Below are 15,335 nucleotides of genomic sequence, written 5' to 3'. Positions count from 1 at the left end.
CATTCCTTTTTTTTTCTTTTTTTCTTTTTCTTTTCTTCCTGTATTTCTCTATGACATTGATTTTGTCTTTCCTTTACTCTCACACATTAATCGTAAACTGTATATGGCTCTCCCTAGGCTACGTAATTGTTGATATAAACGCTCCTTCTGTTTGCTCTGTTTACTTTCATTCTCAGCTCCTTCTTATTCTTTCCTAAATCGTGCATAGCAACAAGTTGAGTTGTGCAAGTGTATCGTGCCTTCCGTGTTTTGATCTTAGCCACAAATTGTTCACCCCCTTTTATTTCTCTCGCTCGTCGCCCTCCTCATATCTAGTTTTTCCCCTTACCATGCCTTCTCAAACAAATATTGGATAACACGTATTGGTGCCGTTCGACTATTGACATCGATTCACTACGTCAACATCAGTATTCTCCTACTCTACACGTCTCTCTGCCACCCCGAACGTGATTCCCTTCCTCGACGCCATAATGGCATCTCTAGACACGTTGCCGCCTGAGTTGGTGATGATGATCTGCGAGTTGGTCGCCGATTGGGACCGGGCCAAGAGAACCCAGCATCCCGACCTTCCACGCGGGACGCAATGCTCTCTCTATCCCCTCGCTGCTCTTTCTGTCGTCTCGCGACAGTTCCAACACTGCATGGAGCGGATCTTGTACAAAGTCATGTACATCTCGGACCAGGACATTCCTGAGTTTGCCAACGTGGCTCGCGGATCCAACGGCTTGCGCTTCGGCTACATTAAACACCTCCGTCTCACTGTGCTGCTCCCCACATACACCTGTGAAACATGTGAACAACACGAAACATTGGAGACAATGGAGCAAAATGACCGCATTTTTACACGAGGAGTGTACGACTTGCTCCGGGTCTTGGCCACCTTTGAAACTAGTGCCGTTGGCCTTGAAAGCGACACCGACAACAACAAGGACACAGAGCTGGGCCTTACCTTGGAGCTGAGTGCAGCATCTCCAAGCGACAACCAGCATCAGTTCAACATTTACCGGTGTGACCCGAGCTATCCATTCCAAACAAAAGAAGATTTGGACCCGCAATACTGGGCGCACGCGCTTCATCGACACCACAAGCTGCCTATTCTTAATTACCATGCACGCGAGGCCGCGATTACGCTTCCCCCCTTATCCAACCGGGTTGTGGGCAGGACCAGTCCACTGGGGTTTGATTTCGACGAGCTGGGCGGGCGCCCAAAGCTGCCAAAGATTTCCAATGTGAAAACCCTCATCACGCGTCGTCAACCGCTCCGGCAGATCAGTCCGGCGTGTATAAGCTCCTTGCTCCGGGAGGAACTCAGCAACGTCGTCTGCGTTCGGCTGGAGCCGCACTTTTGCGATCTGGGCTTTGTTGGCACGGGGGGCACAAAACGAGAGCAATGGCAGACATTCGGAAACGACGTCCTCCACATCCTCCATGAGTTAAAGGGCCTTCAACTGAAGACGCTCAACACGTTGTCTGTCTTTCTGAGCCATACACCCCCCGGCGCTCCTGTGCCGGAGTCAGTCAATATCGACTTTTCACACACTGCGACGGGATACAAGTTCGCGCTGGCGTATACCCCCGACGATCCAGCAGTCAAAGCCATGAGCCAATTCTTCTTCAGGGCCAGCCGCCACTTGGAGCATGTGTCGGCCGCGTTCGTGGCCGATGCTTGGCATTTTTTAAAAACCCGTCTCCCCAAAGACGATAACGACGGGCCTGGATCAGATCCGACTGAATCAGATCCGACTGAACCAGGCGGTCCGAGCAGCCCAAGCGCAGGCCCAGGCCAACGGTGCTGGCCTCGTCTCAAGACACTGGCCTTGACAACGCCCCTCCTGTGACCCAAACACACGCGCGCCTAGCAAGAGCGCCGTCGAAACCAGCGTCCGAGGTCATTGGATTCTGTCATTAATATGAGCCCCTATATGACAATTCACCCCAATCATCCCCAGTTCGATCAAATGCATCATTCGCTGTTCTATGCTCACGCCGCAGGCCATGAGACACCGGGGGATGACGGTGATGAAGAAGAGGTGGACTATCTGCCGGTACCGCCATTGGTCCCAGAGACCGTGGACGAACGAGACGCCCGAGAAGCCACCTGCCTGCGCAATTCGCAGGACCTTGTCGTCCTCGCCGGCAGGGCGGCCTACGAGATGCCCAATCTGGAGACCCTGGAGATCTGGCAGACGTGCACAGCGCATGCGAGCATCTTTCGATACGAAGCGCATCCTAGCCCAACTGTGACGTTTTTGGGCCACGTCAATATGAGGGACATGTAGACACGGAGAGCCCGGGACGCCTGGAAAAAGGTGGCAGAGGCGCGCAAAGGCAAGGTGACGCCGCTGGCCGTCCGGTTTGAGCAGCTACCTGGGTTGTCAAGGAATCTCCGCGGCAGTTTCTGCATCTACAGCACCATCGACAGCCTCAAGTTGCGCGACCTTGTCATCGACCCGGTATCCCTGTATGCCGCCCGATGGGAAGAGTGCCCGATGGACAGGAGCGTCTCCCGCGTGATGCTCGGGTACACATGAATATCGTGGCAGTGTCTGAGCAGATGCTCGGGTATACATGAATATCCCGGATGCAGCCACTGCGTTGAGACGAATGCAAAGAGAGTTGAGAAAGATGCAGGGGAATCGTTCTTATGCAAAAGATACAAATCAATAATATGTTGCATCGCCATTGCATCGCCATTGTGAACATCTCATGAATTCAGGGGTTCGTTGGCTTAAACCGATTACTCAGCCTTCAACTGCGAGCCCCATACACACGTGACTATAAGCTGGTAATCTACAATCACGAACTGTGCGGGGCTTCGAAGGCGGCGCCAGTGGTTGCTAATCGTAGTAGAGAGGGGCGCGAAATAGGGGGCCAAGCAGCGGCCAGCGCAAGCGTGCCTGTGGGTGCTGTAACTGGTTCGACCCTGCCTAGACCGCCTAGGCGGCAGCATTGTGGGTGGAATTTTAGGTGGGATGGCAATTTTTGGGATTTTTCGAATGGGAGCTTCTCGAAATCTTCGGAAGCTTTGGGGCTAGAGAGACAGACAGAGACAGACAAGCAACAAGTACCAACAGCCGTCCAACGCCCCGCGAACAACATCCTTTACAAATTGCACTGCACGATAGTATCACGACGCTCGCCGCCGAACCAGCAGCATCCACGCGAAGACGCGAAACAGCAGGTCGAATTCGGAATTCGGACGAGACGACGGCATACGGAGTCCTGACGCCGCAGCTTGCCTTGTTGAGCTTTCGAAGCAGTCCGGCCATTCTGCAAGGCATTGCGACCGCCGTTTGCCTTTTCTGCTTCTCCGTCTGTTCTTTTTACTAGCCGCACTCTCTTTCGTCACTCTCTTTCGTCTCAACAGCCGTCTTTCCTTCGTTTCCCGTTGTGTCTTTTGCCTCTGCAACGATGTCGTTCGGAGGGCAAACACCCACGATCATTGTCCTCAAAGAGGGTGAGCTAGCCCCTGGAGGCCCTTGCGCGGCGTCTTTTGTCTTGCCTTGGCCCATCGCTGACTGACTTCCTCCCCCCTCCCTTTTTGTAGGCACCGATACCTCCCAGGGCAAGGGCCAGATCGTGTCCAACATCAACGCCTGTCTCGCCGTCCAGGCCACCATCAAGTCCACCCTCGGCCCCTATGGCGGCGATCTGCTCATGGTCGACGCCAACGGCCGCCAGACCATTACTAACGACGGCGCCACCGTCATGAAGCTGCTCGACATTGTCCACCCGGCCGCGCGCATTCTGGTGGACATTGCCCGGTCACAAGACGCCGAGGTCGGCGACGGCACGACGTCCGTGGTCGTGCTGGCCGGCGAGATCCTCAAGGAGGTCAAGGAGCACGTCGAGCAGGGCGTCAGCTCGCAGGTCATCATCAAGGGCCTGCGGAGGGCCTGCACCATGGCCGTCAACAAGATCAAGGAGATTGCCGTCAACACGGACGAGGCCAACCGCCGCGAGACCCTGAGCAAGCTGGCCGCGACCGCCATGACAAGCAAGCTGATTAAGCGCAACACTGAGTTTTTCACCAAGAGTGCGTCTGCCACAGCCTCTTCCTCCTGTCTCCCTCTCTCTCTCTTTCTTTTTCTTTTTTTTTTGCCATAGTTTCATACCCCGGTACTAACCCCCCCTCCAGTGGTCGTTGACGCCGTGCTGTCCCTCGACCAGGACGATCTCGACGAAAAGTTAATAGGCATCAAGAAGATTCCCGGCGGCTCGCTGACCGACTCGCTCTATGTGGACGGTGTCGCCTTCAAGAAGACCTTCAGCTATGCCGGCTTCGAGCAGCAGCCCAAGTCCTTTGTCAAGCCCAAGATTGTCTGCCTGAACGTCGAGCTCGAGCTTAAGGCCGAAAAGGACAACGCTGAGGTCCGTGTCGAGCAGGTTTCCGAGTACCAGGCCATAGTCGATGCCGAGTGGCAAATCATCTACCGCAAGCTCGAGGCCGTCTACAAGACCGGCGCCAAGGTCGTCCTCTCCAAGCTGCCCATTGGCGACCTCGCCACCCAGTACTTTGCCGACCGCGACGTCTTTTGCGCCGGCCGCGTCGCCGCCGATGACATGGAGCGCGTCGTGCAGGCCACCGGCGCCACCGTGCAGTCCACCTGCTCCGACATCCTGCCCGAGCACCTCGGCACCTGCGGCGTCTTTGACGAGCGCCAGATTGGCGGCGAGCGCTTCAACCTGTTTGCCGACTGCCCCGAGGCCCGCACCTGCACCCTGGTCCTGCGCGGCGGCGCCGAGCAGTTCATTGCCGAGGTCGAGCGCTCCCTGCACGACGCCATCATGATTGTCAAGCGCGCCATTCGCAACCGCAGCATCGTCGGCGGCGGCGGCGCCTGCGAGATGGAGGTCTCGGCCTACCTGCACCAGTTCGCCGACAAGAACGTGCCCCACAAGCAGCAGGCCATCATCAAGAGCTTCGCCAAGGCCATGGAGGTCATCCCCCGCCAGCTCTGCGACAATGCCGGCTTCGACGCCACCGACATCCTCAACACCCTGCGCGTCGAGCACCGCCACCGCGGCCACACCTGGGCCGGCGTCGATTTCGTCCACGAGGGCGTCGCCGACATGATGGAGCGCTTCGTCTGGGAGCCCGCCCTCGTCAAGATCAACGCCCTGCAGGCCGCCACCGAGGCGAGCTGCCTGATCCTGAGCGTCGACGAGACCATCCGCAACGAGGAGAGCGCCCAGCCACAGGCACCCGGCCGGGCGCTGCCGCCGGGCGCGGCGCAGCGGGCGCTCCGGGGCCGTGGCCGGGGCATGCCGATGCGGTAAATATAATAGGGGCGGCTTCGTGACAGAGGAAAAAGGGGGGAAAGAAAAAGAGTTGGCAGAACGTGGCGGCTATAGAGAGGGCTGGAGACTATGTGTAAGAGGAGGATGCGCAAAATCTACGGCTGTACCCGTCATTGATAGAATAAAAAATATGGAGGTGGTGTTCATACGGTCACTCTTTTTTTTATTATGCAAGGGGAACCCCAAAAAAATCTCTTCGGCAAAAGACAAAAATGGACGGGAGGCAATGTATTGTAGATGTGATACCTACTGTTTTTGGGGGAGGGGAGGTTAGATCGAAACAAAAAAGTATCAAATGTTCAAAAATGTTCAAAATAGAGTATTTTATGAAGCTCATCCAAAACGTAAAAATGTGCAATTGTATCCTAACAGCATAGAGAAAGGACAAAACGTAAATATGTGCTAAGAATCGCAGATCCACGGAAAAGGAAATGCTCATGTGTCAAAAACATATAGCTATCCAATCAGGGACATGAACACATTATTCGTTGAAGCAAGAAAACAAGGAGGTATGACACAAGGAAAGTCTAGAAAAATAAAAGCGTAACAATCTGGTATCCATGAAAGGAGCAGAGGTGCCAGCCTTTTACAAGAAGAGAAAGAGACGAAGATAGATTCCGAGAGAAAAAAAAAATTCCATACCTCACATGTCGCTGCAAATGCCATCCGCTCGCTTGTCTTGTTCATTTTTGATTGTCTCAATGAGACGCTTTATTTTATTTTATTTTTCCCCTTGTCAACTATCCCTGTAGACCGCTGAACTGAACGTCCTCGAGCCGGTCACCGTCGGGCAGTTTGGGTCCACCACTGCTGGGGTCGACACCACCGCTGTCGCCAGCATTTCCACTCGGTCCACCAGCAAGGGCACCACCAGGGGCGTCGTCAAGGTTGCCGTCGCCGTCGCCGCCCCGGGCAGCCTCTTCGGCCGACGAAAGCAGGCGGCCAATGTCCATCTTGGAGATGAAGCGGTTGATGCTGGCGTCGCCGGTGCCGTCAGGGCTGGGTTCCGGGTCAGGCTCCAAGTCCATGGCGGGCCGCAGGCCATTGTTGGTGCTGCTGCCACCATTGTCCATGTTGTTGGCGCTAGCGCTGACATGGCTGCTGCTGTCATCATTGTTGGTAATGTCCGTCAAGAGGATGGCATTGCTGTGGCTGGCGGAGCTGTTCCGGTGACTCATGGAGTGATGCTGTTGTTGTTGCTGCTGCTGCTGCTGCTGCTGCTGTTGGGGATGTTGCTGCTGCTGCTGCGAGAGATGTTGCTGTTGGTGCTGCGGGTGGCCGCTGTCGCTAATGTTGACATCGTCCACGACACCAGCAATGTTGTCGACAATGTCGTCGTGGACAATGGACTCGTGATGTGGGCCGCCTCCCAGGTTCATACTGTGATGCATGCTGCTGTCGTCGTTCATGTCGTGATTCATTATGCTGCTCATGTCATCGTGCAAGTGGTGGGCGCTGCCACCGTTTCCGTTGTTGTTCCCAGTGTTCCCCGTGTTCCCACCACCAGTGATGTTGCCACTATGACTTGGGTTGCCATGGCCTTCAACACCACCAAGAACACCACTGATACTGTTGCTGTGACTGCGCAGGCTTCCCAGGTGACCCTGGGCGTGGGCACCCATGCTGCTGTTGAGGTCGAGGTTCGCATCGTCGTCATCCTCGTCTTGTGGCTCAATCAGCATGTCCAGGTCGCGGTAGACGGCGGCCTCGCGTTCGCGCTCGGCCTCGTCGTCGTCAACACCGACACCTACAATGCCACGCGCATCGTGCACGCCGCCGCCGCCACCAGCCAGATGGCCATGGTGCTGCTGCTGCTGCTGTTGTGGCTGCTGCGGCTGTTGCTGTTGCTGTAGTTGTTGCTGTTGCTGTTGCTGTTGCTGTTGCTGTTGCGGCTGCTGCTGTTGCGACTGCTGTACATGGCTAAGCGGGTTGGCGTGAGAGTGGGCATGCGTGTGAGCGTTGTGGTCGGTGACCTGGCCGCCATGCGCCTGGTGGTGTATAGCGATACCACCACTACCAGGGCCACCACTGCCACCACCAACGCCCGGACCACCAGCACCGCCGGGCCCGATACCGGAGCTGTCGCTACCAACGATGTCATCGTCATCGGGCGCATTTAGCAACGACGTAAAGGCGTCAGTCGTGTGATGGTGCTGGTGGCTGAGTTGATGGTGTGCGCTCTGGCCGTCCGTGTCATGGAACGAAGCAAATGGATCGTTGTGAACGATGCCTGCGTGATGGTGCGGGCTCTGGTGCTGGCTACCCAGCGCCGCATGGCCGGACTGCTGGCTCAGCTGGTGGCGGGAATGGTGGCCCGTGGCCCCGGCTCCACCGCCGGTACCGCCGACACCACTCATACCCGGATGTACAGACTGGCCGTGGCTGTGATGCGCATACTGGGTGTGGTGCTGGCCGAGTTGGTGGGGTTGACCTGGTGGTGATGGTTGGCTGATGATTTTAGGGTCGATGGGCTGGAAGGCGGAAGGGTGCGGGTTGGGAAGTGGTATCATAGAGTCGAGGGCGTGGTGGGAAGGGTGCTGTACCGGGTGGAGGCCGCCGCGCGGCTGGTCCTGCAGCATTGGGTTGTGGCCAGGCAGGGCCGCATGGGGCGGTATTGGAGATTCGGTGGGCGCGCGCAGAATCTGGCCAATGGACATGGCAGACACAGGACCCCGGATACCTTTGTAGCTGTCCGGGGTGACGGTGAAGGCAGGATGTGGTGGGGGAGGCGGTGGAGGTTGCGGGGAGGACGGGCTGTTGTGCGAGTGGTCGTCGGAGGGCTTGCCATCTTGCTCCATGGGCGTGGATGTCGACGACATGACGTCGACAAGTGAAGAGGGCGAGTGTATTGGCGGGGCGTTGGTTGTCGGCAACGGTGTAGAAGAAGACGACGAAGAGTTGTTGATTCCGATGTTGTTCATGCTGTTCATGTTCATGCTGTTCATGCTGTTCATGTTGTTCATGCCGGTGCTAGCGATGGAAAGAGACGCCCCGTCGGTGGCCGGAAGAGCTCCAGCGCCTTGGGATTTGGACGAGTCTTTGCAGTGGGCGCAATTGCGGATGACGTCCGACACGGTGTCCTTGATGCGCGTCCAGTGGTAGCGCTCGGCAATGGTGGCCGTGGTCTTGTTGATGCCAGCGTGCTGCTGCATGTGGATCTCGCGGGAGATGGCGAACTGGCGTTCCGGATTCGAGACCACCTCCTTGTCCTTGAGCATGAGGACGTCCCCGTCAAGCAGCTTGTAGGTGGTGGCGGCACTACGGAGTCTGCTTTTTTCGGCGCGGTCAGCCCCGTTGGGATATTCGCCGTACTTGAGGTAGTATTTGATCTTGTCGAAGCGGTCATCACTCACGAGATCGTCGTTCTCGCCGCCCTGTACCAGATCGCGACCGTAGATGATGGCATCGACCAGACGGCCCGGATAGCTCTTGAGATTGCCGCAGCCCTTAACACGGCCAATGCGCTTGAATCCCAGGGCGTCCCAAATCTTGCACGACGCCACGTTGGTTTCGTAGACAAGGTTGAAGACGGAGTAGGTGTAGCCCAGCTTGGGCGCCCAGTCCAGGTACGTCTCGCCCATGAGGCGACCGACACCGCGGTTGCGCGAGGCGTCTGTCACCAGGAAACCGGCATTGCAGATGTGGCTGGAGCGGCCCGGGTAGTTGGGCTTGATGTAGAAGCTGCCGAGGCACTCCTTGCTCCAGTCACGGCCCTCGACGACCTCCTCGGCGTGCTCGATGCGGCCGAGCAGCATGATGGCGCCAAAGTTCTGGAACCAGTAGTTGGCAAATTTCTCGAAAGGCATCGGGTCGATCATTGGATAGGTGTCGCCGCCTTCGATTTCCTTGCGGAACTGGTCGCTCAGGTACAGCAGCAAAGACGGGGGCACGTGCGTGCGCGACGCAAAGGGGATGATGGTGGCGACCGTCTGGCGATCGCGCAAGGTGACCTGGCGCGGGGCGACGTTGGGCGGCAGCACGGGGTTCGCAGGGTCAGGATACGGGGCGACACCGGAGACGCGATAGATGGTGGGCGCCTCCGGATCGTCCATGATGGCAGGCATGGTGGACGAACGGTCGCCCGGGAATCCCGGTAGGTGGAGGTTGGACCGTGCGAGCCGTGTCGGAGACGGGAAGATGGGTGTGGAGGCTGCTGCAGTCCGGACGAGAGGTCAGGGTGGGATGTTCCGGTGCAGGTGCCGGATTTGAAGGTGAGCGGCCACAGACGTAGCTGGGATGGTGAAGTGAAGTTTGTCGGCGTCGGTTGTCGTCGAGAGGAGAACTTTCTACGTGGAAAAGGTGATCACGTGATCAGATACGCCGCTTCTTGTTCTCTTACTCACCCGTATTTCGAGCTGGGCAGTAATGTCAAGATGAGGCTGCAAGTCTAGGTTAGCCAACACTGTTTACAGCGAGGTAAGAACTGGGTTTTTGTTTGGCCCTCAACAAAGAAGTTGAGAAGCAGCGCTGAGGGGATGCCGACTGGGGAGAATGGTGAGCTGTGGAAGCAAACAAGCTCGGCTAGCAGGGAATCGGCGGGCTGCGGCACAGATCTGCAGCAGGCAGCGTTCTAACAGAAATAGCGGGCATGGACTGGCGTGTTGAGTGCTGCGTTGCGCTGTGCAGTGTGCAGTCTGGCCGCCAACAGAAACCAAAATAGGTCCTATTAACAGGCAGACCAACGTCCAACAGGTCGGGAGGGCCTGGCCAAATGGGGTAGTGGGAGCAGCTGACACAAAGCTTTGTTTCTTACCTCGGAATAGGGACCGTGGAAGGATAGAACATGCGCCTCGTATCGTTGGTGGCATGAATGAAGGGCGACGATGGCGGAAAAGGAGAGAGATGGATGAAAGAGATAAAAAGAGAGGATGGGAGAATCGAAGGAGATGGACGAAAAGAAGGAAGCTTCTCTCCAAGCCCGAAGGTGCGAAGAAGAGGAAGGAGGGCGCGGGCAGTTTAGTGGAAGGAAAGACCGAGAGGTTGGCACACTGTGGGCGCCTGCTGTGAGGCTCAGGAAATGGAAACAACGACTGGCGTAGCGTGCTGGGATTGGATGAGCTTCGCGGTCGTGGAGCTGTCTATCGCTAAATGCCTCTGGAGAATATTGCTTCGGGGAAGGTGCTGTGGTGCTGTCAGTGACCTCCTGCCACGACAGGTAATACACGCTTTCCGACAGGGAGGCGGACTGTTCGAGGAAAAGAGCGACAGGGCGGGCGGCGGCAGCCCGGGAAGGCAGGTACGCGGTGCGCTGCGCAGAAGCAAAACAGCGCAGAAAGTGCAGGGGTCTTTTTAGGGTCTTGAGGTCAGAATTCCTTTCTGACCGCCGCTGCTGATTTGTTGGGTCTGGAGCGGACTGGTCAGTCGAAACAAAAAGAAAGCAAAAGGCCTGAGAAACAGCGCAGTGGGTGGAGCAATGCTACCACAATAAAGGGACGAGTGGAAGAAAAACAGAAGGCAGGGGAAGGCACTCAACTGCCGCTAACAGCGGGTATCTCTTGGCTTGTGTGGACCATTTTTGGCTCCTGCCTTAACGAGGGCAGGCACGACCTCAAGGTCAATTACCGAGTGCTACAAAGTAAGTATGCCGAATACTACAGTACGACGTACTCGCTGGTACAAAGAAACGAAAGAAGAGTATGACACGAAACTTTGAAAGATTTACTTTGAAATCCCGGGACGCGACCGTGTGCCGTGTTGCGGATCTGTGGACCTGCGTTGGCTGGCTCAAACAGAACTGACGACCGGCAGAGTAGGAGAAAGTAGACCTAAGAAAGACGAATCATACATAATAAATATTAATAATACATAATAGAAATAAAAACAAAAACAAACAAATGAAGACTACATGGCCTCTTGACATTATTCATGTAGCAGAGGTACGGAACACCGCGACCACTTCAGTCGCTGAGCTCCCCGCTCCGCATCCAGTACGCAATCTCGGCGCGTGCCGGGTCTCGCGACGCCTTCGAGCCGACTCGCTGGCCCTGCTTTTCGTTCTTGGGGCCCTTCTTGACCCCTCGCGCCTCGGCCTGCTTCTGCCGCGGCCAAGGCAATGCGCGGTTGTGCTCCTCGGTGCCGCTCTCGTTGCCGCTCTCGTTGCCACTGGATTCGTCGTTGTCGTCGCTGTCGTCGTCGTCGCCGTTGCCGTCCATGTGGCTCAAGCTCGAGCTGACGCGTTTCCGTGCCGCCTGCCGCTGCGCGAGCACCTCCTCCCGCTGCTCTGCTGCACGTGCCTGCGCGTCCGCCCGTGCCACGCGCGCATCGGTCTTGCGCGCCGCTTCGCGGTCCATGTTGCGCCTGCAGCGGTCGTCCATCTCCGTTTTCAGTTCGCGCAACCTATTGTGCAGGAGCGTGGCTGCCTTGGTGGCGCGGCGTTCCTGGCGGCGCTCCTGGTCCAGTTTTTCGGCGGCCGCCTCGCGGGCCGTCAGCGTCCCGGCGGCGTGCGCCCGGTGCGCGATGCGCTGGCGCTCCCGGAACCGCTGGATCCGGAGGGCGTTGCTGATGGGCAAACCCATAATCTGCACGGACAAGGACCGACCGTCACGGAGCGTGACGGCCTGGTGGACGGGCGCGTCGCGCATGTGCGCGGGGATGCGCGCCGACACGAGCCGGATGGCCTTGGGGTTGTATACGGAGGCACCGTGCATGGGGTCCCAGGCGGGCAGGCGGGGGTTGTCCGAGTTGGAGTTGGGCGCCACGCGCTGGTCGACGGCGCGGCGGGGCAGCGGCTGGTACGGCCGGCCTGGCGGGTGGTCACGCGCCCAGGCCTCGGGCAGCCGGGCCAGCGCGAAGCGCAAGTGTACGAGGAAGTTGGTGCGGAAGTTCCGTAGGAGGTCGGTGTAGGCGCCGGGCCCTGTGGCGAGGGCGTCACAGAGGGCGTCGACGTCGACGTCCAGACCCGCCTTGAACCACAACGTCCGCGACACGTCACGAATGTAGCTGTAGTCGTAGCCGGCCACGTTTGGGTTCAGCACCAAGTAGTGCTCGGCTGGTGGTGGCGGTGGCGGTGCGGGTGTGACGTCGTGGAAAGGGGTAAAGGCATGATCGGCGGTAGTTGTCGAGTTGTTGTTGCCGTTGTTGTTGCCGGTCGCCGCCTCCCTTGGCGACGGCCGGCGGCGGACGGGCTCGCTCTGGTCGCGCCGCGGCCACACCTTGTAGCCCATGAGTGTGGTCAGATGGAACGATTCGAGCAGGGGCAGCTGTTTTCGCAGACGCTTGAAGTGGTCCGCCTGTTGTTTACCGCACAGGACGTGGCTGACCTCGAGCGTGCGCAGGCTGTTGCACTGCAGGATGGTATTCCACAAATCGCTGGTGTATGTCTGGGTGAAACACTTCTCGTTCTCGTTGGGCAGCGAGTCGTTTGTGTACATCAAGATCGACACATGCCGCAGCATCAGGCGGTGCGCTGGCCGCAGATTCTCGCCCACGTCGTTGACGAAATGCCCACCCCGGTGGAAACAAAACACGTTGCGCGACCACAGGACAGGGGCCGCCTCGCGGTGGACCTGCCGGTTGGCGAGAAGGACATTGAGACTATGTCGCTTAGCGCAGTTGCAGTCGTCGAGTGGTGAGTAGATGAGGTCCTTGTCGACAAAGGGTGGCCGCTCGCACGAGTACAGCTGCTACGGTTAGCCTTACATGCTGAACAGAGGCGGGTGGAAAGCACGTTTATGTAGACGTACATCTGAGGCAATCAGGCTGCAGTCGGCCTTGTGAATCTTCTCCCACCGTGGTAGCTCGATCAGGCTGAGCTCATAAATATGCTGCCGCAACTCCCACGGCAGTCGGAAGAAGCCCTCGGGGGGCTTGGGGGGCGTTGGCTCTCGCCGAAGAGTGATTGCCTGGCGTCTGAGATGCATGATAGCTGAGGGTGTAAACAGTGCCGGCGGGAATGGAATCGCAAGACGACGGGAAGAACTGGGCCGAGAGTATATATGCTGATGAACGATCAAACAAAAAGCTCAACTGGGCCAAATATTAAAATATCAAGCAAAAAAAATAATGAACGCCTCGAACGGCTCCCCGGGGAACCAAAATAAGGCAAGGGGGGTATCAAAAAGCTGTTTTCGACCAGGTGGCTCGCAAAGACAACAGGACAAAGGGATCAGACAAAGACAACGCTCGAGCTGGTATACCATAAATAAACAAGCGAGACGTAAATACAAGTTGATGATAGTAAGGGCCTGTTGAATTTATTTATTTCAAAAAAGTTTGGCTGGGCAGCCACGCTCCAGTTCATCCATCCCACATCACTTCCTCCATCTCCCTTCCTCGATGCATACACAACTTCCAGTCGCTCCTTTCATGCCACCAGCCTTTCTGCCTCGCTCCACTAAGTCTGCCAATAACAGGAGAGAGCATTCAGTTCAAAAGAGCCCTCTTCTTCTTGTGCCACTCTCATGGTTGGGTCAGATCGGAGACCAAGGCCAATGCGTGCTTGCTATCGTGACGTCTAGTGTGGAGGCCTACCATGCTTGGTCACTGCGGATTCCCATGTTGAGTCACTGGGGTTCATGAAGGGAAAACATAAAGATACTCAGGAATGAGACAAGGCACTCCGTACGCCGTAGACCATAGAAGAGATGCATTGTGAAGATTGATAGCGTCAAAATGAGCTCGTTCCCTCAAAGAAGTCGCATCGTTTTTGTTAGGCCTTTGTGTTGTTGTACTTGTGTGCATCCCTTTGTTGTCTTCCGTTTTCAGCATAAAATGGCACAGGCCATTGTCATTGGCCGCTAAAGACTACTCTCCCCACTGGCCCTGCAGTTAACACCGCCCCCTCCCACTTTGTACAAACACCGCCTCGCCCCATCTGTCGTCTAAGCCTTGAGAACCTCCGCAAAGGGCACTCCGCAAGCTTTGTATGATACAAGACGGACTATGGCGTGTTTTGTCGTACTCCGTACAGAGAATGCCTTGGTGCTTGGCCTCTTCTCTGTCTGACTGGTTTTATTAGTGAGTCACCGGAGTCGCACTGAAGCATACAGTGAGCCGTTGCAAACGCGCCAAGATACCAGAGAGCACAGTAAATAACAGAAGAAGAAACAGGGAGGGAGCTAATACGCGGACTGGAGTCACTGGAGTATGGTTGGCTGTCGTCGCACGCATCCTCCCGTTGACTCGTTGTATCAGACGACCATTCATTGCTAACTAGCGAATTCTGTGATAACGGAACTGCACCCGAGTGATTGGACACTTTGATATGCTGCGGAGAGAGGACATGTGAGGCAATGAGATAATCTTGTTAATTTTAGTTTTATGTTTCTATGTTTTATGTTTGTATTTATGATTATTTGTTATTTTTGTGTTGTTGAATCATTCAAGTCAATAACTGCTACGTTCTTCAATAATGACATACCACGAACACTTGCAAACTAACAGGCAGAGACAAAGCCAACACGCAAACAACATACTCGGAAAGTTCCCTGTAGACTCTGGCACTGCTGCGACGCACTTACACGGTTTCTAGGTTCTATATTGATGCGAGATCCCGGGACTGCGACTCTACTGCATATGTTTATAGCCACAGACCCGGCCAGCCTGATGGCCCCAGCTGTCGAGACACGGCCAAGTGACCGACAATCAGCTTCATCACATGCATCCTAAAATGGAAGATCCATGGTATGACAAACTGTCGAAGCTGCTGTGAAGCTGCTGTTCTTTGAAAGTCTTGTTTTTTGAAATTTGACTTCGAGTAAAGTCACGTGTCCGGCTTCGTCAATGCCACTTTCCTCGAATGTCTGACGATGGCCCCGCTCTTTCCCATTTCATCCCAGGTCTGTTTTGCCAGGGCGCGCCTTCCTTTGTCGCGCGCCGACGCGACTTTCCGGTCCCAATTCCAATTGTCTCCCGCCCTTCTCCGCCTTTTCTCGTCTCCACCTTGTCGAGGGTGGTTTGTGGTTTGCGACGCTGCATTTTGAAGTTGTATTTTTGTGACGAAGTTATTCTCCCCCCGACGCATGGTGACGTTGTTACGTGTTCTGGACGCATTGAATTGGCTTACACGACCTTTGGTTGTCAGCTGACTACGGCCA

At 56.3% G+C, this 15,335-nt stretch overlaps 6 protein-coding genes across 6 annotated transcripts; 3 read left to right on the top strand and 3 right to left on the bottom strand.

Annotated features, from left to right (window-relative positions):
• Window positions 1-470: 470 nt before the first annotated feature.
• SPSK_04299 (uncharacterized protein) lies at window positions 471-1,838 on the top strand (the record flags this gene model as incomplete). Its single annotated transcript, XM_016731109.1, has 1 exon — window positions 471-1,838. One exon carries the CDS (start codon window positions 471-473, stop codon window positions 1,836-1,838), a length of 1,368 nt encoding a protein of 455 aa, XP_016586192.1.
• A 72-nt stretch (window positions 1,839-1,910) lies between these two features.
• On the top strand, window positions 1,911-2,531 carry SPSK_04568 (uncharacterized protein; the record flags this gene model as incomplete). The annotated part of the gene is made up of 2 exons (XM_016731371.1): window positions 1,911-2,258; window positions 2,280-2,531. 2 exons carry the CDS (start codon window positions 1,911-1,913, stop codon window positions 2,529-2,531), a joined length of 600 nt encoding a protein of 199 aa, XP_016586191.1.
• Window positions 2,532-3,411: 880 nt separating this feature from the next.
• On the top strand, window positions 3,412-5,280 carry SPSK_04120 (T-complex protein 1 subunit eta; the record flags this gene model as incomplete). Its single annotated transcript, XM_016730931.1, has 3 exons — window positions 3,412-3,457; window positions 3,548-4,036; window positions 4,139-5,280. 3 exons carry the CDS (start codon window positions 3,412-3,414, stop codon window positions 5,278-5,280), a joined length of 1,677 nt encoding a protein of 558 aa, XP_016586190.1.
• A 761-nt stretch (window positions 5,281-6,041) lies between these two features.
• On the bottom strand, window positions 6,042-9,365 carry SPSK_03925 (histone acetyltransferase; the record flags this gene model as incomplete). Its single annotated transcript, XM_016730740.1, has 1 exon — window positions 6,042-9,365. One exon carries the CDS (start codon window positions 9,363-9,365, stop codon window positions 6,042-6,044), a length of 3,324 nt encoding a protein of 1,107 aa, XP_016586189.1.
• Window positions 9,366-11,198: 1,833 nt separating this feature from the next.
• Window positions 11,199-13,160, bottom strand: SPSK_04093 (uncharacterized protein; the record flags this gene model as incomplete). The annotated part of the gene is made up of 2 exons (XM_016730904.1): window positions 11,199-12,920; window positions 12,984-13,160. The coding sequence occupies 2 exons, from the start codon at window positions 13,158-13,160 to the stop codon at window positions 11,199-11,201; spliced, it is 1,899 nt and encodes a 632-aa protein (XP_016586188.1).
• Window positions 13,161-15,001: 1,841 nt separating this feature from the next.
• On the bottom strand, window positions 15,002-15,262 carry SPSK_04734 (uncharacterized protein; the record flags this gene model as incomplete). Its single annotated transcript, XM_016731529.1, has 1 exon — window positions 15,002-15,262. One exon carries the CDS (start codon window positions 15,260-15,262, stop codon window positions 15,002-15,004), a length of 261 nt encoding a protein of 86 aa, XP_016586187.1.
• Window positions 15,263-15,335: the final 73 nt, after the last annotated feature.

Source organism: Sporothrix schenckii, assembly GCF_000961545.1.
Source record: "Sporothrix schenckii 1099-18 chromosome Unknown Cont47, whole genome shotgun sequence".
Classification (NCBI taxonomy): domain Eukaryota; kingdom Fungi; phylum Ascomycota; class Sordariomycetes; order Ophiostomatales; family Ophiostomataceae; genus Sporothrix; species Sporothrix schenckii.
The sequence above is the reverse complement of the archived record's forward strand: the minus strand, read 5'-3'. Positions and strand labels throughout refer to the sequence as shown.